The 25,281-nt window shown below is 47.4% G+C and overlaps 1 protein-coding gene across 3 annotated transcripts in view; it reads right to left on the bottom strand.

The window, feature by feature from the left end:
* ARL13A (ARF like GTPase 13A) overlaps positions 1-25,281 on the bottom strand; it is a 213,787-nt gene that overhangs the window by 85,208 nt on the left and 103,298 nt on the right. For all 3 annotated transcript variants that reach the window (XM_072123469.1, XM_072123471.1, XM_072123470.1), the window contains 2 exons: positions 17,592-17,706; positions 3,069-3,291 (listed from right to left, as the gene is read on the bottom strand). In XM_072123469.1, the coding sequence (XP_071979570.1) occupies positions 3,069-3,291; positions 17,592-17,706 (338 nt within the window). The remainder of the gene's footprint in view (positions 1-3,068; positions 3,292-17,591; positions 17,707-25,281) is intronic.

The raw sequence follows: 25,281 nt of genomic DNA, 5'->3' as shown, positions 1-25,281 counted from the left end.
GGCAAGCCTGAAATGAAGTTGAAATGTGTTTTTGGGGAAAAAGTTCATTTTCTAGTCAAATACTGACTTTGCAATTAATTGCTGTTAAGCGGATTACTCTTTATAACATTCTGGAGTATATGCAAATTGACATTATAAAACCTGATGCAGTAGACTTTGTAAAAATTAACATTTGTATCATTCTCAAATCTTTTGGCCATGAATGTCCACATTTCATACCATCCCAATGCCTCTTTAAAAAACCTTTTTTGACTGACTGGCCCACAGTACAGCTTTTTGTCTGGCACTTCTTCATACCTCGCATAAGATGCTATGTTCTAATAATGAACAAAAGGGATCTCATATCATATGGCTGTCATCTCTACATTTGTCCTATCTACATATGATAGCACTTAAAAACTTTGGGTTGAGATGGATCTGGAGCTCAATAAGGTATGTGCTCTAAGTTTATGCTTTGGTGTTCTTCATGTGGACTGCCCCATGATCCTGGACTTTCACCTCTCCAGGCCCTACAATGCTCTGGCCTGATCAGAGCTCCAGATCTACCCCATTGATGGACAATCCCGACTTACCTGGCCTAATGTCTGTGCCGCTAACCTCTAACTCCCCTCTCCCTTAGAAGTGTGGCATCATTATGGACACTGCTGTCCATTCTATGACTAAAGTAGAAGTGACATGTCACGGGTGGTCCCGCGATATGGTTGCAGGCTCACCCGTGCTTCTCTGCCCCCGCCAGCGCTGCTTACCTCTCCCGGCTCGCTCCCTTCCACTGTGCGCGCGCGGCCCCGAATGCTAGGGTGCGCGGCGACTTCTCAAAATTTAAAGGGCCAGCGCGCCATTAATTGGCGCTGGCCATTTAGCAACATCTATTTCAGCCTGCCTCTTCCTGCAAGCCCCTGCTGGATCTTCGTGCCTAGCGCCCTAGAGAAAGCCTTTCTGATGCCTTGTGCTGTTCCTGTGAATTCCTGTTGTGACCCTGGTTCCGTTTCTGACATGGCTCCTTTGCTGCCTGCCCTGACCTGTTGCTACGTTTCTGACTCCGATCCTGTGCTGTCTGTCCTGACCTCCTGCCTGTCCCCGACTACGAGATTGCCTGCCGTTTCTGTACCTCGACCTTGGCTGCCACTGCGGACAAGTCACGCCTGTGGAACGACTTGGTGGTATCACGCTGCAGCAAGTCCAACCCCTAAGGTACCCAAGGGGTACTTCAGTCCCAGGTAGTGGCTTGTGCCATCATCCACAGTGGTTCAGAGGATCCACAACCTCTAAGCCTGAAACGACACTGGGCATTTCACTTTATGAAAGGATGTTATACTTTCAGATTTGTAACTTAAAGGGAACCTGTCACCAGGAGACCCATTTTTAGCACTCCCCCAGTCCCCACAGAGCATAGTACATACACTGCCAAAGTGTTTTTGTATAAAAAATAGGTTTGCAGAAAAAAAGATATGTTATATTGTACCTTTCGTTTGCATCTGCTGTGTGACTAGGCACTCGTCCCCTGGGAGTGGCTGGAAAGGAGCAGTCCCCCCCCACCCTTGGGAAACAGCTCCTCCATGTGTCCTTTTCAAATATATGAAAACAGCCATCACTTGGCTTAGCGACGCCCTCTGCTCCTCTCCAATCCTGAGTGAGGGGAGAAATCCTTGATCTCTGGCAGCACCTACAGTGGGCACTTACGACATTGATATACACCCCCTTATTTCCCTACCCAATATTGTATCCCACAAACGTGTTTCCCAAATATTACCGTTTTTCCCTGAATTGCCCCAGGTTTTTGGCGCACGTGATTGGATTGTGGCGAATCGGCGCCGGCATGCACGCGATGGAAATCAGGGGGGCGTGGCCGTCGGTAAAACCGCCATATTTCTTTAACAAAATGTGTCACTTGACACACACTTACCTGCACCCAGCCTAGCTTGGTGAACTCCGGGGGACCTTGATGGACTTCAGAGCAGCAACACCTGGTGGACATCGGGTGCACTACCGGAATCAGCATCTGAGAACCCGCCGCTGGATCGAGAATGGCCCGGGTAAGTAAATCTGCCCCAATATCTTTATTTTATTTTGGCTAATAAAAGCATTACAGGTGTAGGTTGACTTCCCTACACTTGTAATACTTTTATCATCCAAGAAGAAATAAAGATATTGATTGGGACTCATTTACTTTCGCGATCCCGTGGCACGTTGTCCCACGTTGATTCGGAGCTTTCCGGGATTCACCTGTGCCCGATATCCATCAATCTTCGAGGAGCTGCACGCCAAAGATTACATGGTAGGTGGAGGAACGTAGCCGCATGTCCAGCTACTCCACGCCCCAGTAGCCGCTTAAAAAAATTTGCATATACAGGCATTAAAGTTTACTTAAAGATAGCCAGGACGTGAGGATTAGCCCAAAAAAGGGCTATCCTCACGTCCCATTCATCCACTTACCATCCGTTCTACCTTTATAGGTAGAATTGTGGTGGTAGGTGCCCTTTAATATTATATCCCTCTTTTCTTATCTTTTGCCTTATCTGTCTTTGTCTCCCCTTGAGTTATGTAGTTAGTCATCGCCAAAGTTGTTCAGTTCAGTTTATATAATTTGTTGTTGTTCTTTAACCTTAAATTATAAAAATATCTAATAACATTTTGGTAAAAATGTTGTAGGAAATATGCTCAATTAGGAATTTTAGACAAACTGGAGACATCCATCTATAGACAGTAGTGATGCATGGTGTTTCCCACTTGCAGGGTTTCTTGATGCCTGTATGGAACACCTGAAATGTAGCTTTGAGGGGGGAGGACAGTACTGTTCCTTATTTAAAAGATAAAGCATAAGTGTGCACCCTAAGGCCATATGTAATGTTTGCAGCCCATTTCAGCTGGTGAATATTGGCGTGGGAGGCATAGTTTCCCCTGCCAATGTCCATTAAAGTGTATGGCCATGCTGCAAAATGAGCAAGAAAAGGACCTGCTCTACAGCTTGTGGTACCATTCGCATGAGCCATAAAATGTGTGCATGTGGCCTATAACAATTCATAAATGGCAAGAATATTAACATGTGAATTGCATTTGCAATGTTTTACCTTCTCTACTTGCTTGCAGATTCTCCTGTGTATCTGGCATGATAACAGCTTTATGTCCAAGAGTATGGCAAATTTGAGATCCACTGGATGGCAATGCTTTAACTTCAGCTTGCTGCCCACCTTCTTCATTGTGATTTACCTTCTGGACTTGAGGTTGTGCTGTTTCTGTAACTTTCACTTTCCTCTTTCGTTTTTTGTTCATTCCGCGTAAACTGTGCCCGGTCTAATAAAATAGAAGAAATTTTTTAAAAAAGGTCTCGGTAAAAAAGTAAAGGCATTGATAATAAAAGAAAAACTTCTGTAATTTTTTACAGACAGGTATACAGAAAGCCGGTCTGCCAATCAGAAAAGTTCACAGAAGGTAATTAATGCATCTTTCAAGAATGGTCATCTCAACCATCATAAGCCTCCCGGTTTCTTCCTGGTGTGGAACCTTCTTTTACGAAATTGTTTTAAATATGGTTCTCCAGAACATGTACGAGCCATCTGTCCAGGCCTTGGAAGATCTCCTTTGATAACCACTGTCCCTGTATCAGTACACCCTGTAGCTGTAGTAAGTCAGGGGGAGGTAGACAGATATCCAGGGAGGAAATCAAAAACAAAGCAAAAAGTGATGACCTCAGGGAGACCCCAGAACTTGGAGGGAGCCAGCGATGAGGTGATACAATCATCAGATACAGCCATTGGATCTACTGTCAAAGGAAAAATGATTGGAGAGAACATTGGTAAAATTTGGGTGATAGTGTTAATAGGTTGCCACACAGATATAAAAACACCCCCTGCAAGTTCGTCGGTGTCCACCTGTCTGTTAGTAGTCCCAGTCACTAAGGGGGGCGGCGTCCGAGGTGTGGACGCAGTGCAGACTTGGCTACAGCAGAGACATTGAGGAAAATTTGTATCAGTTTATGCTAGCATACAGTGGCATAAATGTATGAATATATGAATGTATGTTTTTCTCTTCCATTCCCCCTCTTACCTCCCCCCTCTCTCCTGAACCATAACCTTCTCCTTTGGGTAACCCAAAGGTTACAAAAGCTTACAATGAGTTTAGCTCCATTTCTCACAATGGTCCTGAAGTATGTGGGGCATTAAAGTTATTTCTATAAATGTAAAAAGATTGAACGAGCCATGCAAGGGACACTGGATATTGAGGCAAATGAAAAAAAGAGAGAGTTGACGTTATCTTGATGCACCCTGGCAAAATCCTGCGGTAGTCAGAAGGGCTCGACTTTGGTTTTTCATGCATTTCAAAAAACAACATGTGCCTTGTCTGTGTTAATTCCTCCTCAGAGCTTGGCCTCCACCTTTGTGCTCCTGTCTAGCTCCACCTCCTGCTCCTTCTCAGAGGTCACAGCCTGGTGAGCTGACATCAGTGGGGGAGGGACAGAGCTGTATAGGAGCACAAAGATGGAGGCAGCTTGCAGCTCAGACAAGTCTCATGTTGTTTTTTGAAATGCATCCAAACCAAAGTCCAGCCCTTGTGACTTCCCCAGGATTTTGTCAGGATGCAAGAGTTAGGACCGTTCCACACTTGCGAGTGTGATGCGATGAACTCGCATCACACTCGCAACGCATGCTGCCGGGAATGCACGGCCCGAACACTGCACCTTGGGAGTGAACTCAGCATGTCAGTTCACTCCCGGTGTGCAGCATTCGGGCCGTGCGTTCCCGGCAACATGCGTTGCGAGTGTGATGTGAGTTCATCGCATCACACTTGCAAGTGTGGAATGGGCCTAAGTTATAACACACAATTATATTGTAATGCAAATGCTTAGAAACGGCAGAGAGGCATTTTTACATTGCAGGTATGATGGGCTTTTACAGTCTGTATTTAGTGAAAATGAAGTCCCTGGTGACAGCTTCCCTTTAAACTCCTAACCGAGCTGTGTGACCCAGAATGTTGCTACATATTTCTGAAGGGAATCGTAAATGGTCAACTTATCACACTAGGGAATTTATATGTTCCAAAATTTGAACTGGTTCTGTGGCTCATTAATACCTTCAAATTGTGTGTGGACCTTTATGAGGGAATAGTTGTGTTGGGAGGGGAATAGAGATGGGCGAATTGCTTCACTCTTCAATTCCATGGGCACTTACAGAGGCCAACTTCACAGGAAGTGGGATTGCAGCCTGACAAGGTAACGTCTGTGCCAGCTCGAAAGGACTGAGCAGAAGGCTAAGATCCCACTGTAACATCAAAGAGTGCACTCTTTTTACACTGACAGATGATTCCATAGATTACGACAGAACCTGTTCTGTTAAACGCGGATATATGTAGAAACCCCCCCCCCCCCCCCCCAAACGAGTGGAGAGTGCCCACTTTCAATCGGTCAATAGTCTATCATCAGTATTGCTAAAGCCAAAAACAAACAGGAGTGGATCCAAAACAGAGATGACCAGTAAATTGGATATTTCATTCCTTCTGACAGATGAAATGAAGGGGGAAACCAAACATAGTGGCAACGTCATATAGCGGTGGAGGGTTAAAACAGCGTTACGGAAATCACAAGGTGTTCCAGGGTGACAGCGGTGTGTTGGCAGCAACATGAATAGGCCACAGATTGTTACAATGACAAATTATGGAGGTGGCGGAAACATGGTAGGCCACAGAGTGGCACAATGACAGAGCGTGGAAATGGCAGCAGCAGGAGGCCACAGAGTGGCACAATGACAGTGTGGAGATGGCAGCAACCTTGTAGGCCACAGAGTGGCACAATGAAAGAATGGAGGTGGCGGAAACATGGTAGGCCACAGAATGGCACAATGACAGAGCGTGGAGATGGCAGCAGCAGGAGACCACAGAGTGGCACAATGACAGTGTGGAGGTGGCAGCAACCTTGTAGGCCACAGAGTGGCACAATGACAGAGTGGAGGTGGCGGCAACATGGTAGGCCATAGAGTGGCACAATGACAGAGCATGTAGATGGCAGAAGCAGGAGACCACAGAGTGGCACAATGACAGTGTGGAGGAGGCAGCAACCTGGTAGGCCACAGAGTGCACAAGGAAATAGTGTGGAGGTGGCGGCAGCAGCATGAAGTCAGAGAGTGGCACGATGACAAATTCTGGAGCTGGCAGCAACAGGGGAGGCCACATTGTGGCACAATGGCAACGTTTGAAATGACTTTAAAGTTAAAATTTTCCATTTAAATTTGAAGATTAGAGACATCACATGCATCATACATTACAGTTTTCCTGAAAATATCATATCTTTGCCAAAAGAGAATTGCAAAGGTGGCACCAGCAGCAGCAGCATGAGGGCGTAGAGTGGCACGATGATAAATTCTTTAGCTGGCAGCAACATGGGAGGCCACATTGTGGCACAATGACGAAGTTTGAAATCAATATGAAGTTGAAATAGTCAATTTTAATTTGAATTTGAAGATTAGAGACGCCAAATGCATCATACATTACAATTTTCCTGAAAATATTAAGTCTTTGCCAAAAAAGAACAGCAAAGGTGGCAGTGTGTGGAGGTTATAGCAACATGGTAAGCCACAGAGTGGAACAATGATAGATTGCGGAGGTGGCGGCAGCAGCAGGAGTCCACAGAGTGGAGCTGCTACTGCTCCTACCCCTCCCTCCCATCTCCCAACAGCAGCCGTGGCAGTAGTACGTGAGCAATCACTGCCAGGAACCAGCGGTCAGACCTGACAAAGGATGGACAATGGCGCACAAAGGCAGCGGCTGACTTACTTTACAGTATTTCTATATAGTACGCCAGTTGTTCCTCCCTCTCGGCAGCTCGAAAAAAGTCACCCAATTTTGACCCGTAGGGAGGGTCCATGAGGGGGGATAGCCAAAACTCATCCCTATGCCAGATGTTGACTATTCCGTTGTCAATAGTTAGGCAAAGCAGCAAGCTGCAGGCCATCTGCGCAAGTGACTCTGAGGGACTCCCGGCCTCCATCTCCACTGTATACAGCCACGGTGCTTCTGAATCATCTGCCTCATGTTTTTTCCTCCTCCGGAGGTACATTCACCCAGTGGGCTGTAAAGCACATGTACTGGCCCTGACCATAGTTACAGCTCCACACTTCCGTGCTGCCATGCACCTTGGAAGAAACCGATAAACTTAAGGACTGGCCCACCTTCTGTTCTACATATTTGTGAAGGGCTGGCACTGCCTTTTTAGAAAAATATTTCAGCTTGGAACTCTCCACCTCAGTTTGGCACAAGCCATTAGTTCTCTGAAGTGTGCAGAGCCCACGAATTTGAATGCGAGGGACTTCAGTACCAACAACTTGGACAGGAGCACGGTCAGCTTATGAAACTAAGGATGGCCATACACATACAGTTGTCTCTTTGTAATCGCTTCGTGCAATGACTGCTGCTGCCATGCGTTGCGAGGAGCAGGAGAATCTGGACCAGGAGATGATGTCAAAGACAAAGAGCTCCCTTTGGCAGAAGTGCTGGAGCCTTGCTGGCTGAAATGGCATGTGTGCCTCTAGGTGCTGCTGCTGTTGCTGTGGCAGCAGGATGGACCTCCACATCTAAACCACCTTTCTCCCAGGCCATTGGATAGTGACGCTGCATGTGTTGACCCAGGTCTGTGGTGACAATGTTTGCTCCCTGGCCATGCTTCACTTTATGCCCGCAGATTCTAGATATACACACTCAAATAAATATACCAGCTCCTCTGGTGTCTTAACAAAAAACTGCCACACCACCGAGGTGGTGATTTTTCTGCCAACACTGCACTGAGTGACTACTAACGATGCTGCCTCGCTGAGCTCCTGTGCCACTGCTTATTTGGACCTGCGAAGCGGGGTTTGTACCCTGCGGCCGTTTGGTTCCCGTCCTCGCACTTCTGCCACCCTGCTGACTCACGGCCACAGTAGCAACTTGCTGCCTGCTTTGCTGCCTGACACGCAAGCTGACACCCTCTTCTCCTGACAATAATGATAAATCCCTAGCTTCACCTGGCTCCCAAGTGCGATCGGCTACATCAAGATCGATTTGCGTTTCCCTGTCTCTGCTATTCTCCTCAATAGTCTCAGTATGCGCAGCCTGACTACTTGCAAGTGCAACATAACCTCCCATGCCACACTCCACATCTCTACTTTCCCACCTACTGCACAAAGCAGTGGATGTCTGCCCCAACTCTTCACTGCCAAGCAGCTTCTGACTGTCCTCAAGGAGTTTGTCCCCGCTGTATAGTGGTGCTGAGTTAAGACCTCCTAGTAGATCTCTGGCTGAGTGAAATGAACAGGACAGAAGCACCGCTGACCTGCTTCTGGGCCATGCCAACTAAGGGTTGTATCTGACAAACACACAAACTCTTGGCTTGGGTTGTCAGATGTCATCTCGGAGGAAGTGGATGACCAATTCAACCAATAGACAACCTTTAGGTTGTTGCTAGAGATGAGCGAACATACTGGTCCGAGCTTGATGCTCGTTTGAGCATTAGCATACTCGCAACTGCTCGGTGCTCGGACGAGTATTTTTCCCACTCGAGAAAAAGTAATCTCGCGGCGTTTAGATTTTTGGCGTCCAGAAACAGAGCCAATCACAAACCAGGAGACTCTGCAGTACACCCAGCATCATGTGGACCACTTACATGTCGATAGCAGTGGTTGGCTGGCCTGATCAGGTGACCATGGAATAGACTAGCCCCTGACCGCGCTGCTCGGATCATTCTCTGTCTGGATGCCGTTAGGTAGAGAGCTGCTGCTGGTCAGGGATAGCGTTAGGGTGCCAGTAGATCCTGTTAGGCAGGAGTGATTCTACAAGAACTTTACTGTTAGGCAGGAGTGATTCTCCAAGAACCTTACTTTTAGGCAGGAGTGATTGTCCAAGAACCTTACTGTTAGGCAGGAGTGATTCTCCAAGAACCCAAAAGCCCTTGTTAGGGCTACATTAGTGTTTTTCAAAAGTTAAAATGAACACTCAGTCACAGCACAAAATCCTTTTGTGTGCTGTCAATGTAGGTTAGAAACTAGCCATAGCAATCATCTTCTGTGGTTTCTGTCTAATTTCTTCTGCACGTTTTGTTCTATTAAAAAAAAAAAAAAAAAAAACACAAAAAAAATTACAGCTAATTTTTCTGTTTTGTCTATATAATAGACTTTAATTTTGAAAATGTTGAACCCGAGGGTTAGGGGTAGAGGACGAGGGCGTGGGCGTCCAACTACTGCAGGGGTCAGGGGCCGTGGTCCTGGGCGGGGTGAGACACCACCTGCTGATGAGGGAGCAGGGGAACGCCGCAGAGCTACACTCCCTAGCTTCATGTCTTAAGTTACTGGGACCCGTGGTAGAGCACTGTTGAGGCCAGAACAGTTCAAACAGGTGATGTCGTGTATTGTGGACAATGCTTCTAGCCATTTGTCCACCAGTCAGTCTTCCACTCGGTCCACCCATGTTACCCAAGTGAGCCCTCCTCATGCTCCTCAACCTCCTTCCCCCCAGTCTGCCCCCTCCCAGGAAAATTTGCCATTTGAGGCGGCATACTCTGAGGAACTGTTTTCTGGACCCTTGCCAGACTCACAAACCACTTGTCAGGTTGCTGCTGAGCTCTTTCCCAATGCCCAGGTTTTCCACTGGTCGCGGTCTGTGGGTCATGATGACCTTCTTGACGTAGTGGAAGAAGTGTGTAAAGAGGTGTCGGACAATAAGGAGACACGGTTGTCAGACAGTGGTGAAGTTGTTGTCAGGGCAGGAAGTCCGAGGGGGGAGCAGACTGAGGGATCGGAGGATGATGAGGTGACAGACGGAGGCGAGTCCTATACAAGAATAGGTTAGAAGAGGCAGTGGTGGGGCCAGATGGAGAGGCAGGGCCAGAGCTGGTGCATCATCGACAAATGCTTCACATAGTCTGGAGGTTCTTTGAAGAAACAATGGATGACCGACGGACTGTGGTGAGAAACCTGTGCCACACCAGTATCAGGTTCCACCACTACTAGCTTAACCACCACCAGTATGCGCAGGAATATGAATGCTAAATACCCAACTCAATGGAACCAAGGCCGTTCACCTCCAGCCGGGTCCACCACTGTGTCATTTGCTGCCTCTACTAGTCAGCCCCCTTCCCAGGACCCCGGCACAAACACCTCCTGGGCGAAAACCACACCTTTGCCTCCACGATCCTCCACAGCGTCCACCAATGTCTCCATGCACAGCGTCCAGCTCTCTATACCCCAGACGCTGGAGCACAAGAGGAAATACAGTTGCACCCACTCACTTTGCCCAAGCCCTCAACGTCCACATCTCTAAATTACTCAGCCTGGAGATGCTGCCCTATAGGCTGGTAGAGACCGAGGCCTTTCGCAGCCTCATGGCGGTGGCTGCCCCTCGTTATTCAGTCCCCAGCCGCCACTACTTTTCTCAATGTGCCATCCCAGCCAAGCACCAGCACGTGTCAGACAACATCATCCGTGCCCTGAACAACGCCGTTTCTGAAAAGGTCCACCTGACTATGGACACGTGGACGAATGCTGCCGGGCAGGGCCACTATATATCGCTGACGGCACATTGGGTTAACTTGGTGGAGGCTGGGACTGAGTCTGACCCTGGGGCCGCTCATATACTGCCGACGCCGAGGATTGCGGGGCCTACCTCGGTCCAGGTCTATTAGGCCTACTATGCTTCCTCCTCCTCCCACCCCTCCTCCACCTCCTCCTCCGAATGACCATCCGTGGGCATGGCGCCATCAGTCGGTAGCTCTAGGCACAGCAGCAGTGCCGTCGCTAAGCGACAGCAGGCGGTGCTCAAACTGCTGAGCCTAGGTGATAAAAGGCACACCGCCCAAGAGCTATTACAGGGCATCACAGCGCAGACCGATCTGTGGCTGGCACCGCTGAACCTGAAGCCAGGCATGGTTGTGTGTGACAACGGCCGTAACCTGGTGGTGGCTCTGCAACTCGGCAGACTGACACATGTGCCATGCCTGGCCCATGTGTTAAATCTCATAGTTCAGCGGTTCCTCAAGACATACCCCAATCTGTCTGATTCGCATCTGCGCGCATTTCAGAAAGTCAACACCACATATGCTGCGACTCTCAGGGCAGCGCAGCGCCGCCTCCAACTGCCCACCGACTCACCGCCTCACCGACTGTTGTGCGACGTGCCCACAAGGTGGAATTCAACATTAACCATGTTATCCAGAGTTTACCAGCATCACAGAGCGATTGTAGACAGCCAGATGTCAACTTTCACCAGAACTGGTAGTCAGGTCAGTCAGCTTTCTCAAGTCTACAATGAGCAGTGGACGTGGATGTCTGATATCTGTCAGGTGCTGAGTAACTTTGAGGAGTCAACACAGATTGTCAGTGGTGATGCCGCCATCATCAGCCCAACCATCCTACTGCTTGGCCTGTTGAAAAACCCTTGGTCAGCATGAAGTCGGAAGCTCATCAAAAGAGACTGGGGAAGAAGATTCCCTCAGGTCTGTTTCTCAGCGCATATTGGAGGAGGTGGAGGAGGAAGAGGAGGAGAATGTTGGGGAGACAGAAGAGGGGATCATTGCTCAGTCCTTAACTGTTCACCGTGTATGGGCAGAAGAAGAGGAGTTGGAGGAGGAGGAAATGGAGAGTCAGGCCAGTGAGGGGAGTGAATTCTTGCGCGTTGGGACTCTGGCGCATATGGCAGATTTCATGCTAGGCTGCCTATCCCATGACCCTCAAAGAATTTATTCCAGCACCGATTACTGGGTATTCACTCTCCTGGACCCACGGTACAAGCAAAATCTTTCCACTCTCATCCCTGTAGAGGAAAGTAGTGTGGGAATGCATGAATACCAGCAGGCCCTGGTGCACAAGCTGAAACAGTATTTCCCTTCTGATAGCGCTAGCGGCAGAGGGCGTACTTCTGCTGGACAAGTAGGGAGGGAGAGTAGGCGAGCAGGCAGCTTGTCCAGCACTGGCACGGGTACTCTTTACGAAGCCTTTGCCAGTTTTATGTCATCCCAGCAAGACACTGTCACCTGTCTCCAGACTCGGCAGAGTAGTGCTGATCTTTACAGAAAGTTGGTGAGGGAGTACGTAGCTGACCATACCATTGTCCTAAATGATCACACAGCTCCCTACAACTACTGGGTTTCAAAGCTGGACATGTGGCCCGAACTGGCGCTGTACGCCTTGGAGGTTCTTGCCTGCCCTGCCGCTAGCATGTTTTTCAGAGCGGGTTTTCAGTGCAGCTGGTGGCATCATCACCGATAAGCGTACACACCTGTATGAATAATGTATGCACTCCTCCTCATTCTCCTGCTTCTCCTCCTCTTTGTACACTAAAGCAGAGGAAACTGGCTATTTTTTTTTACCAGGGCCAACTGGCTCTAGTTATAGTACTCTATGTCAGTGATTTTCAACCTTTTTTGAGCCGCGGCACACTTTTTATACTTCGAAAATCCTGGGGCACACCACCAACCAAAATAGCACAAAATGACACTAAAACAGTCATATTATACGTATAGTTAATAATATAGATTCTAAATTTATTTTACACACTCAGTGTGAAACCTGGGCCTGTTTCGATAAACTCAACAGGGATATCCTGGCAGGAATGGTGGAAAGACACACGAAGCTCTTCCTCAACAGTTCTCAGTTTCTCCCTGTTTTTAGTATATGGTGCTGATTATTATGTGGCTCATATACTGCAAAATAAAGGGGTACAATGAGAAGTACTATGGCCATGAGGCCAGAGTACAAGTGCCAGCTCATATACTCAGCATATGAGCTGGTACTTGTAGTACTCCAGCCTCATGACTATAGTATTTCTCATTTTACTAAAAGTACCAGCTCATATGCTGAGTATTCTGCCAACAGTTCATATACTCAGGCAAAAGCTCATATAGTCAGCATTATTGGTGGGCATTACCTTGGCGGTGGGCAAATGCGAGAGTCTCTCCGCTCTCAGGATGATGCGCTGGCCTCGGTGACGTCATTTTGACCCGCGAGGTTCAAAGCTTGTGCCGGGAAACAAAACACAGGGGGCACCATAGTTTGGGGAACTTTCCCCGCGGCACACCTGACCATGTGTCGCGGCACACTAGTGTGCCACGGCACACTGGTTGAAAATCACTGCTCTATGTATTTAATTTTTCTGGAGGGCCACCTACCCGCTCCTGTGGTTTGTAGTACCAGCTACCTCGTCTGTGCTGCTTGGTCCCGATGTCCCCAGTGTCTCCTCCACAGCTTCCCAGAGCTGCTCCAGCGGCGTCTCAGCCTCCGCAGCTTCCCAGAGCTGATCCAGCGGTTCCTTAGCCTCTGCAGCTTCCCAGAGCTGCTCCAGCGGCGTCCAAGCCTCCGCAGCTTCCCAGAGCTGCTCCAGTGGTGCCCAAGCCTCCGCAGTTTCCCAGAGCTGCTCCAGTGGCGCCCAAGCCTTTGCAGCTTCCTCCAGCTACTCCAGCGGCGCCTCAGCCTCCGCAGATTCCCAGAGCTTCTCCAGTGGCTCTGCAGCTTCTCGCAGCTGCTCCAGTAGCTCTGCAGCTTCCCACAGCTGCTCCAGTGGCTCCGAAGCTTCCCACAGCTGCTCCAGTGACTCCGCAGCTTCCTGCAGCTGCTCCAGTGGCTCTGAAGCTTCCTGCAGCTGCTCCAGTGGCTCCACAGTCTCCACAGCTTGCCAGTGCTGCTTCAGAGACTCCGCGGCCTCCGCAGCTTGCCAGTGCTGCTTAAGAGACTCAGCAGCTTCCCGGAGCTGCTCCAGAGACTCGGCAGCCTCCGCAGCTTCTCAGAGCTGCTCCAAATACTCCGCAGCTTCAGCAGCTTGTCTGTAATGCTCCGGCGGCTCTCCAGAAGTCGTCTGAGCCTCCAGAGTTTGCCAGTGCTGCTCCGTTGGCTCTCCAGAAGTCACCTCAGCCTCTGCAGCTTGTCAGTGCGCCTCAGCTTTTCCAGAAGCCTCTCCGGTGACTCCACAGCTTCCCACGGCTGCACTGGCCTCCCCTGAGGCCATTCCAGAGTCTCAACCGGCCTCCCCTGAGGCCGCTGTAGAGTCTCCACCGGCCTCCCCTGAGGCCACTCCAGAGTCTCCATCGGCCTCCCCTAAGCCGCTCCAGAATCTCCACCGGCCTCCCCTGAGCCACTCCAGAATCTCCACCGGCCTCCCCTGAGGCCGCTCCAGAGTCTCCACCGGCCTTCCCTGAGGCCGCTCCAGAGTCTCCACCGGCCTCCCCTGAGGCCACTCCAGAGTCTCCAGTGGCCTCCTCTGAGGCTCCTCCAGAGTCTCCACCGGCCTCCCCTGAGTCCGCTCCAGAGTCTCCACCGGCCACCCCTGAGGCATCTCTGGTGTGCCTAGAGCCGACCCAGCCTGCGGCTTCCCAAGTTTTCCCGGAGGAGGAGAAGAAAGAAGAACAGCGGGCTGAAGAAGAAGAGGGGCCCTAAGGGGGGGTACTGTCACGGTTACACCTGCGATCCTCGGTACAGATCGCGGGTGCACCCGTGCCTGCTGCCGCAGTCCCCGCTCCCCTACCCTCACTTATCTCTCCCTGCTCCGGTCTGTACTCTGGCTCCCGGCTTGTAGGCTGCATGCTTCTTCACTGCAGTTGCACGCTCCTGCCACTAGGGGGGGGGGGGCGCGCGCAGACTTCTCCCAGACTTAAAGGGCCAGCATCCTCCTTATTGGCTCTGGCATTCCCGGCTCAGCTATATAGTCTGGCGACTCCCAGCATCCCCTGCCGGATCTTCAGGTCATTCTACTGGAGTGAAAGCCTTCCTGAGCGTTTCCAGACACCTCTGTGATTCCTGAGCGTTTCCAGATGCCTCTGTGTTTCTGTGGTGTTCCTGTGGTGTTCCCATGTTCCAATCCTGTGGCGGTCCTGTTATCCTGTGGCGGTCCTGTTATCCTGTGGTGGTCCTGTTATCCTGTGGCGGTCCTGCTATCCTGTGGAGGTCCTGCAATCCTGTGGCGGTCCTGCAAACCTTTGGCGGTCCTGCAATCCTGTGGCGGTCCTGCAATCCTGTGGCGGTCCTGTAATCCTGTGGCGGTCCGCTGTCCTAGTGGTCTTCCAAGGTCCTGCCAGCCGTCCTTCCAAGGTCCTGCCAGCCGTCCGTCCAAGGTCATGCCAGCCGTCCTTCCGAGGTCCTGCCATCCCGAGGTCCTGCCATCCTGAGGTCCTGCCATCCTGAGGTCCTGCCTTCCCGAGGTCCTGGCTTCCCTATGTCCTGCCTTCCCGAGGTCCTGCTTGCCCCGTGTCCCTACCTGCCCCTTGTCCCTACCTTGGCTGCCACCACGGGCCTAGTCACAACCGTGGAGCAATCTGGTGGCTCCCCGCTGCAGCAAGTCCATCTTGCTTTGCGGCGGGCTCTGGTCGAAGACCAGGAGTCCACTTAGGCTCTGTACCCAGGCTGCGACTGGCATTGTTATCTCCCGCAGTGGTCCAGGGAGTCCACAGACTTTAGTCCCAAGATTGTGACAGAACTGCTTTTTGGGGTATACATATCCCCCAAAACGGACACCCTGGGTTTGGAGCAGAAATCGGTACAGCACAGTACAGTACAAACATCTAGACACTGGAGACAGCACATGCAGTGTGAAATGACTGGAAATGGCTGCCTGTTTTTATAGGGCTGTGTGACATTACATAAGCCTGGCTTACAGTTCTGCACATGTGATCGAGGGTGTTCTTTTTCCCAGAGTTCTTTGCCCCATGTTTGCTTGTGCCCATTTTGGTAATAAAGGAGGGGAAAAAACCACTTCATTCCCAGGAATCAATGTAAACTTCTGATTCGTGACAAATCGAGGTTTTCCTCAAATTCTACCCAAATTCTGATGCATTAGAATCGATTCGCTCATCTCTACCTCCTAGTCACTACAAACTCCAAAGAATCAATCCCTATAATTACTCAACTCTTCTTAGACCTTGGTAAGCTCTCTAATTTTAAAGTCCACTTTGAAAAATTGGAAATCCTCAATATCACACTACCCCAAAATTTGGCATCCAAGCTAAGAGCTCATTTAAAATTCCAGTGGCCACCAAAGTCACTTAAATACCTAGGCATACAACTACCAAAAGACCCAACAGACCTCTACCAGCTTAACTATGTCCCACTTCTAAACTCTACTGACAGGCAACTGAGAGTACTTGCCATACCTTTTGTGTCCTGGATAGGCATATATATTATACCTACGTTGACTTATCTCCTCAATACAATCCCTATAACGCTCCCCAGATCATACCAACTACATGCACGTAGAATCTTCTCCTCCTTTGTCTGGGCATTTAAAAAATCTGGATTACACAACCTGCAACAAATTCAGATTAAGAAAAAAGGGGGGCTTGGACTGCCTGCTACAACAGGTAGTGGATCCCAACCTCCTACTAGACTCCCCAATTTGGAAGCAACTGAAAGATTTTACTGTTAAAGAGTTAAAACTAGCTTCCCCAGATACACCAGCTCTTATTAAATTAGTGAAAGACAGAAGTCCTCCGCTAGACTTCCTACAGACACACAGAATAAGTAAGATTTGTCCGCACATATTAGCAAAAATGTCACAGACATCTAAGGAAACATGGCTAACAGAATGGCTGTCAGAACCATATTCCAATAGAGGGCTGGGCTCAAAGATAGGGCACAATCTTTTGGAGCATCGTTCTGTGGCCCCACCTTTGTCTCAAGCGAAATGGCAGGACGAACTAGAAATCTTACTGACTTCAGAAAAGGAAAAAACTATACTAGCAAATTCTCATGGCCTCTCTAGGTGTATTAGAGTACAGGAAAACTCCTATAAGCTTTTTACAGGATGGCATAAAACACCACATATGCTCCACCACATATGATTCCAAAGCTATGGCTCTCAGATTATTCTCCTACAATGGATATGTGGATAGAGAAGGTGAATAAGATATATAGGATGAAGAAACTGTCCCATTGGGATTTGGGAACAAGAAAACGATTTGTAGTACACCCACCAAAGGGTGACAAAAAAGTTTAATATAATAGAGTTTGAAAAAAAAAACAAAATCAAGCATGATAAACCAAGGGTCCAGACACTGTAATCTTCTTATATTGCCACATTTTTCATTTTTCACAGGCTGTTACAGTGTGCTGAACCTCCCTCTGCTGAAATTACAGCAGACAGAGGGTGGAGTGCAGTGCTTAGGGATCAGAGGGGGAGACATCCTCATGTAATTGACCTTGTTTTATCTTGCTTAAATTTGAAGCTAGATTTCCAGGGGCGTAACTTGAGTGGGTGCATTGGTTGCGATCATACCAGGACCCAAGAGATTTAGGGGGCCCTTATGGTATCAGTTTCCCATATGAGAAGACTATTACTATAAACCCATTATAGTCGGGGGCCTGGCACAGACTTTGCACTGGGGCCCATCTGCTTCTAGTTACGCCACTGTAGATTTCCTTTGATTATAATTTACCTTTAACCCACACATGGGATTTAACTGAAAAAACCTGAAACAAGTATGAAGCCCGAGAGTTTCATTAACATTTCCAATCTTCCAGCTTGATATTATGCCATTAATTCGATCCTGACCTCCCATAAGTGCAAAGCCCTTAGACTTTTATAGGAAAGATCATCATATTCTTGAATTTTCTATAATTCACATATGTTAGATTTACAAATTTAAATAGTACTACCTGTGTCAAGATGTTTTGTATAGGTTTTAAAGTCCTTTTCTTGCCACCAGGAAATGATTTGTATTCCACAAGGTCTGCTATGCTGTCATGAGACATGTCCCTTTCCAAAAGATCACTGCAAAGCAAATCAAAACTAAAGTACATGCAAACTATTTAAAGAGATGCTTTTTAAAACAGTGTGATGAAAGACATCAATAAGACTAGAAGAATAACACTAGATGTAAAAAATATTCAAATAACCAAACATATTGGGAAAGTACTTAGTGTTACCATAAACCCAAAACTCAAGCCAACCAAGTGGAGTGCCACAGCAAAGACATGGCTGTACTGCTTAAAGAGGTACTCATTTTTATTAGTGCTCCTTCAATAGCCAGAGAAATACACAGTGAGAGGGGTATATATTTCTTTTCCTTCACTCCACTTGTCCATCTGCATTGACTTTCAGTCCCTCTCAGTTCCTCTCAGGCAATAAATTCACAAAATAAAAAAATATATATATATAAATATACATACACAGCGCAAAACGTATAATAAAGTTATGCAAATTGGGTAGCATACAAAGCTTTCCACGAGAGTGTTGCTGATGGTTTCTGAGCTGCAGCAACTCCCTGATTGTTGGGACTGGTATTGCTACCGGAAACGGAGTAACATATGAATAAATAAATACAATATAAAAAAATATATAAAACTGATATAAAATATGTATATGATATAAGTGTGACAAACATATTCAAACCTGTATGGAAACAGAAAATTTAATTATATGATAAAATTATTTTATATCAGATTTATATTTTTTTATATTGTATTTATTCATATCTATATAGATATATTTTTATATGGATCATACTTGATCTGGGTGTTTTACACTATTTTTTTTTTTTTGCCTTTTGAATTTGTACCTGAAGAAGGGAGCATTACGCTCCCCAAATGCGCTGTCCCTTGCATTGAAAATAAAATTACAGTATGAATGAGCTTCACATCCTGACCATTTTTTCCCATATAAGTTCCTCTCAATCAGGGGCAAGGTCAGGGTCACTCGCTTTAAGGGACCTACTGGCTGCTCCTTATGCTCTCTGAGTTTCAGTGCCACCATTGCTTCTCTTGCTGATCACTGTTTACTCATCACCTCAAATCCATCAGCAATATATGTTTTGAACTGCACAAAAAGCTCACTACCATAAGCACAACAAACACACTTACTGTTCATTAGGTATTCATCTATATCTGGAAAGTGTTAGAGATGTTGTTATTACTATAAATGTATCACCTAAACATGCCCCATGTATGTGGGAGTTGGAGTTAGGGGAATAGAGGAGTTGGAGGTTTGGCTAACCAACTCCACGGCCCTGCTAGAAGCAGACTTAGTTAGCTACAAGATGATGCTCCCCCACTACCCTGTGTGGTGGGTACAAATGACCAAATCTGTAGAGTAAATTTTTGTTTTTATGCACTCATTCTGTCCTCTGGGCGAGCACAGTATATAGCTTTAGTGAATGACAACAGAGAGGTTTACTGGGAGCAATGTGAATATTTCTTATGTAGAAGGATAAAACTCCATGTAGACTTGACTGCATGTCCATGGCCATTTTTCAACAATATGGGTGACCTATTAAAGGTCTTATACTTAACCTAAAATACTCACTTCATTTTCAAGTTACTCTGCTGAAGATATTGCATTCCCAAGGCAAAATAAATTTTTAAAAGAGCAATAATCTTTTCTTTCCATTGGATCCCCCATGACAGCCCCACCTGGTGCTGTTGCTCCTATTTTCTGTTGGCACAGGAAGTGAGAGTTTAAATTTCCCTCCCTAGCAATACCTCACCAGTGCTTCCTGTCCCAACAGGGGATAGGTTGATAGAGGTCTCTCTGGCTTCACTTACGGCTTCTGCAATCTTCGGACCTTGGCAGCGGATCCAGCCTCTCCCATCTGGCGGTCCCTATGGGCTAATGAAGGGGTACATAGAGGCTGGAGTGGGGAGCAATGTGGTAAGCTGAGCTTCCAGATTTACTCCTCATGCCACAATATGGTTCTGGCAGCTTCATGGGGACAGAGGATTCTGGTGTGCATGTGATACACGCTGGACCAGAAATAGTATGGTGCAGGCCAGAAGTGTTCATGGAAAGGCACCAAATTTGAAAATTCCAGCCCCAAAAGCCAAAAACCCTGGTGGTGAGTAGAAAAAACTTTTTAAGACAGGTAATCACGTTCATCTAAGGTCTCTCAAGCTACTACAATGGCAGACGAGGCTGAGGAAAATCCACAGGTCCTGGTAGTGAGTACTTACATCAGTAGTGCATGAAACATAGAAAGAAAAGGAAAAAGAAAAAGAGAAGGAATAAGAGAAGGAAAAAGAGAAAAAGAAGGGCCTTCTATAGAAGTTAAAAGGTCAAAAAGCTATTACATTTGTTAAGGTAAACCTAGCTGATAGATCAAATCCTGTCATTTCTACTTGCTTATTTTCCTAAAATATACTGTAAGAGAAACAATGAACTCAAGATGGCACCAAGATCTTAGACCGTACCTCAAAGTTTTGAGGCTAAGGAATGTGGAGGTGACGTCAATGTGTGAAAACAGGGAAGTTCTCCAATCAAGAGACTACATGATTTGTTATGATTCATATGCTCCTCCCTTTTCTACGTTTTTCCTATTTTTCTATATAGACTTGTGAAACCAAATAAACCTGCGCAGTGCTGATTTTTGCCCAGGGCGATAGCATTGCATAGCGAGACTTGCATCAGCATATGTCTGAGTCATTTTCTTGCGACCATGCACAAATGCATTCAAAACTGATTTGAAACACAACAATTGACACACTATAAAGAGGATATTTAAAATCCTACCCTAACAGTTGGAGGCACTGCTGAGATCCCCGTAAGCAGGCACCACCTGCAGCCTCGGGATCACCGCTTCCCGACTGGGACTGATCAACCAACGATCACGGTAAGTTTCAGATTACATATGATAATCTGTTACTGGCCTGTGACTCGAGGTGTGGTGATATCACTGTCGTTTGTAGGATTAGAGGGTAAATATATATATATATAGCCACCTGGTGTTCTGCACGGGGTCTGAATTGTTAGACACCTCTGTGTGAAATTGAAAAAAGTGTCTCAGTTGTTGTGTACGCGCTTTGCTGGGCCAGAACAGAAAGGGAGGACATTCGAAAGTCAGACAAGATACTGAATGGAATGGAGTGAGAGAGACCACAGGGAAAAGCAGACACAGGACAAGTATCTGGGACTTTGAAAAAAGAAAAAATGGGACAAATGTCTGGGATTTTGAAATAAGCAGACACTGGATGAGTGTCTGGGATTCTGATACATGCGGCTAGGATAGTGGATAATAGGCCGGGTGTCAGGGATGTGGTTTGGTATTTTGACAAGGAATTCAAACAGGATTGAGATCATTAAGGGGGACCTTCTGATAAACCTCTGTATTTGACATGCAGTGAGCTAAGTCTCTGTAACCGGTGATCGGTGAGCTTGAAGGTCAGCCCTTATGCTGGTGAGCAGCTGTAACGGTAAGGGTCTTGGGATAAATTATGCTGCGGTCTCGGAAGAGAAAGAGCGTCCTCCTGGAGGGAGCTACTGGAGCGCTAGCAATAGTTCAGTGCAGGGAAGGGAAAGTTGCACAGACATAAAGTTGGCTTCATGTAAGTAGACAGAAGGTTGTTTAGTTAAGTAGGACTGATGGAAAAGTGCAAAGTTGACCTAATGGAATATAAGGGCTGGTAGGATTGTGGTGAAAAGAAAAGTAGTAGTGAAAGTTTGAAGGTTTTGGGATGTGTCTCTGATAATTGTACAAGTGAGAAAACTTGATCAGATTTGCAAACAGACACTTAGAGCCCCTGGCTTTGACAGAACCACCTGACAGGAATCCTTCAGAGTGTTCATTGAAGAAAGAGAAAGGCGATAGGGACATTTCAAAGTTTTTGATGTGGAGAGAATTTGAACAGATTTTATTATATTTTCCTCAGGAGGGAAAGATGGCGTCTGGAATGCAGAGACTCCACCTCAGTATCTGGTGGTTAGAGAAGATGACACGTGCTACAATCCTTCAGTGGTGGCCATCATAGGACTCTACGCTGTTGGTGGCCATAAAGGCTGGTTGAGGATAATAGTTGTAGAAAACACCTGACTTTTGTTTGATTATGGTCCAGTTAAAACTTATTTGATACTGACGTTCGTAGAAAAATTACTATAAAAAGTGTTGCAATGTCTCTGTTACCTGCTATCTGTCGTTTAAAGGGTTAAAGGCAGAGCGAGGGACAGCAATGGGGCATGAATCTGCTTTTGTTATGTTCAGAACTGGCCTTAGAGACTAAGCAAGGACAAGCCCCCAGCCTTATGACCTATGACTTTTGTTCTTTTCAACTAAACACTAACACTTTATTAAGGGTGATCTGACAGTGTGATGTGCATCTAATTGCCAGCTGTTTTGTAACAGGTTGTTACCAAAGGTGTTAACGGACTAGAGACATTTCCGCCAGCTATTTGCGTACAGAGGGACTGATAAGACTGTGAGGAGCAGAGAGACCAGTTTCACTGACCACCGCCAAAGTGAAACTGAGAGAAAGTTCCAGTCCTGTGTGAGCCTGACCCAAGTGGGTGTGTTTCGACTGCGGGGAGGAGACAATACTGAAGTGACTAAAGTGAGTGGCCACATTCTAGGAAATGTAGATGCCCCCAACAGGGTGGGACTAGGGGGTGGTAACGTATGAGGATGTCAGGAAGCACACCTACCCCTAACAGTGTTGGCTCATTCCATTGTAGAACTGATGTGGAACTCCTCCCCTGATAGCCCAGTAAAGATTTAACCCATTCCTGATCAAGAAAAAGACCCAGAAAGAGCAGCCGGATACATGTAGTATGGTCCATGACCTTCAAGCTGCCAATGAGTGTACTGAAGCCCAGTGGTCCCTAGCCCACACTGGCAGCAGTCCCCAAGAGTGACATATTATTCACTGTTATTGATTTGGCAAATGTTTTCCTCTCTGTGCCCGAAAAGTACCTACTTGCCTCTACCAGTTCAGTATTCACTCACCCAGCCAGTACTTCACGCCCCACAGGGAGTAGACTGGCAGACTAGCCCCTTACTGGATGTTCTCTTATTTTTGTGCCTCTATTTTACAGGTTTTCCTAGATGCATCTTTTGACCTTAAGTGTTTTCTGTTCCAGAAGGGTTGCAAAGCTTCCGGAGACAAACGCCAGTACTGCCAGGAGAAGGTGGTCTTCCTAGGCCACTGCTTCTCAGCTACAGGCAGACACCTTAGGAAAGAAAGCTGGGAGTCCAGAATATGCCCTTTCCTGAGGCCCTAAGCCTCTTCACATGTTTCTAGGACTGGCCAGCTACTGCAGGCCTAGGATAAGGTCTGCTGCCTCCAGCCTGATGCTGCCCATTTGATGACTGAATTGCCTCTTCCCCATTTGCCCTTAGTCAGGAAGCAATTGATACATTCCACAGCCTTAAGCTGGCAAATCCTGTCTTCCCCGGTCCTTAACACACCCCACTAGACCAAACTTTTTTTTTTGCATTGAAAAAAAAACTGGTATCTAAGCCACGCCACAGGTGTCTTAGCCCAGGAACGTGGTGGCCTCCCCACTGACCCACTCTAAGGCCTTGTTAGACTCAGTCATGAGGGGAGCCCCTCATGTGTCAGTAGATGCAGCCAGCAATCTGCTCAGCAAGGCCAGTGAGTTGATTCTAGATCCTAGATCACTCACTGTGTAAACACCACCTGTCTTACACAGTGTCTTCACCTAAGTACAGCCCAAGCATCTGGAAAAAGGGCAGACAGCTCAGACTCCTGATGTCCCGGAATGTCACACTGACAAGGTGCAGAGCCCTGAATCCTGCCATTCTTTCTCCAGTTTTACAGTATTCAGAGGAGGGGGGGGGATGGGTGTTTAACCCAGATGTTGAGTTTTTTTCTCATAGATGGCTCCAGGTCTGTAGGAGAAGACAGACGGTTCTACACTGGATATACAGTGGTCAGTGGTGCACATGAGGTAGTACAAGCAGAACCAATCCCTCCACACAGGTCAGTGCAGGAGGTGGAGTGATGGCACTCAGGGAAGCTATTGGAAAGTAAAACATCTATACTCAAGGTGTAATTTTGGGGTCTAAACACGACTATAAACCCAGATTTCCTAACCTCTGCAGGGACCCGCTCTAAGCATGGCACGTTGATTAAAGATCTCATGGATGCTCTCTTACTTCCACAAGAGGTGGGGGTAGTAAAAGTAAAAGCACACACAATTTGGTAACTCCACAAGCCAAGGGCAAGGATGTCGCAAAGGCAGCTGCATAGATAGAACCCAGAGACTGTCCGGTAGTCTCAACGGTGAGTTCAGGGTTGGAAAGTTTGATCCACAGTTGTCCCCGTCCCTGGATGCCCGAGGGTCATCAGAAGAGAAGGAAGTCTGGAGGAAAGCTAGAGCCCAGATGCCAATGGGACCTGGATGCTGGGAGAGAGGGTGTGCCTGCCAGGAGTCCTGTACCTGACAGAAAGTCAATTAGCCCACAGACACACACACATCCAAAATGACCATGCTAGTACTCATAAACCGCCAGTGGTTTTCCCTGGGCATTACTACCCCTGTCACTAGACTAGTGAAAGCCTGTATATTCTGTACCCGCTACAACCCAAGTAAGGTGGTAAAGACCCCACAGAAGGTGACACTCAAGCTTTTGTATCAAAAGAGTGCAGTTGATTTTTATCATGCTACCAAAAAGTGGTACGTAGTAATATGTGCTTGTGTGCATTGGTCTCTTTCCAGGGTGGCCAGAAGCTTTTCCCATGACCAAGGCTACTGCCAGAGCTACAGCCAAGAAGTTAGTGATTTTTCTGCAGGTTTGGAGTCCCAGAGACCATAGAATCAGGTTGCAGAATCGGACGCCGGAGTGCCTTCCTGCTGCCCTGTATTTAGTTAGGACCACCCTTAACAGAAAGATGGGATTGCCCCTTTTGAAGTACTTTTTGGCTGTGCATCCAGACCAGGCCTCTACTTCTCACAGACCTTATAGCTGATGACAGGAAACCAGGTGGAACATGCCACACAGTTGAGCCAAGCCTTTGAAAATGTCCGCAAAAGTGTTTATGATTCCTTTTCAGATCCAGACAGAGACCTCAGGACACATACCCTGAAGCCTGGAAACTACATGGTGGTAAAAAGACACACCAGAGAGAGAGAGGGGAGCCTCGCTACAATGGTCCTTTCCAAGTTCTGCTGACCAGTGCCATGTCTGTGAAGCTAGAGGGAAGCCAGCATGCTTCCACGCTTTCTATTGCAAACTTACTTATTCTTCTTGCTAGTTGGCTCTTCTGATTGACTGTATGCTCAGGAACAACCCAACCATGACTATCACTGTATCCATAGGGCTGACCAGGATGCCCCCAGGTAGGAGACTTTACCTACAGTCGGTGCAACAGGAAGATGACCTTCTTTAACATTGACAGCACAGGTAGCCTGTATTAGCAGCGTCTGATGTGTACTGGATTTGTGGGGATAGGAGAGTCAGGTCAAGCCTGCCTAGAGGCTTGGAAGCTGAGTTTGCTGTAATAAAATTTGTGCATTCCTTCCCTATCCCCATGGATAAGTTTGTTCAGACATATAAAGAAAAGGTAGAGAATCCCAAAGGATTCTGAAGGTCTGAGAGAGAAGCACCTAGATGACAATGTTTAT

The sequence above is a fragment of the Engystomops pustulosus genome, chromosome 9, assembly GCF_040894005.1.
Source record: "Engystomops pustulosus chromosome 9, aEngPut4.maternal, whole genome shotgun sequence".
Lineage (NCBI taxonomy): Eukaryota > Metazoa > Chordata > Amphibia > Anura > Leptodactylidae > Engystomops > Engystomops pustulosus.
Note: the sequence above shows the minus strand (reverse complement) of the source record. Positions and strands in the feature narration are given on the sequence as shown.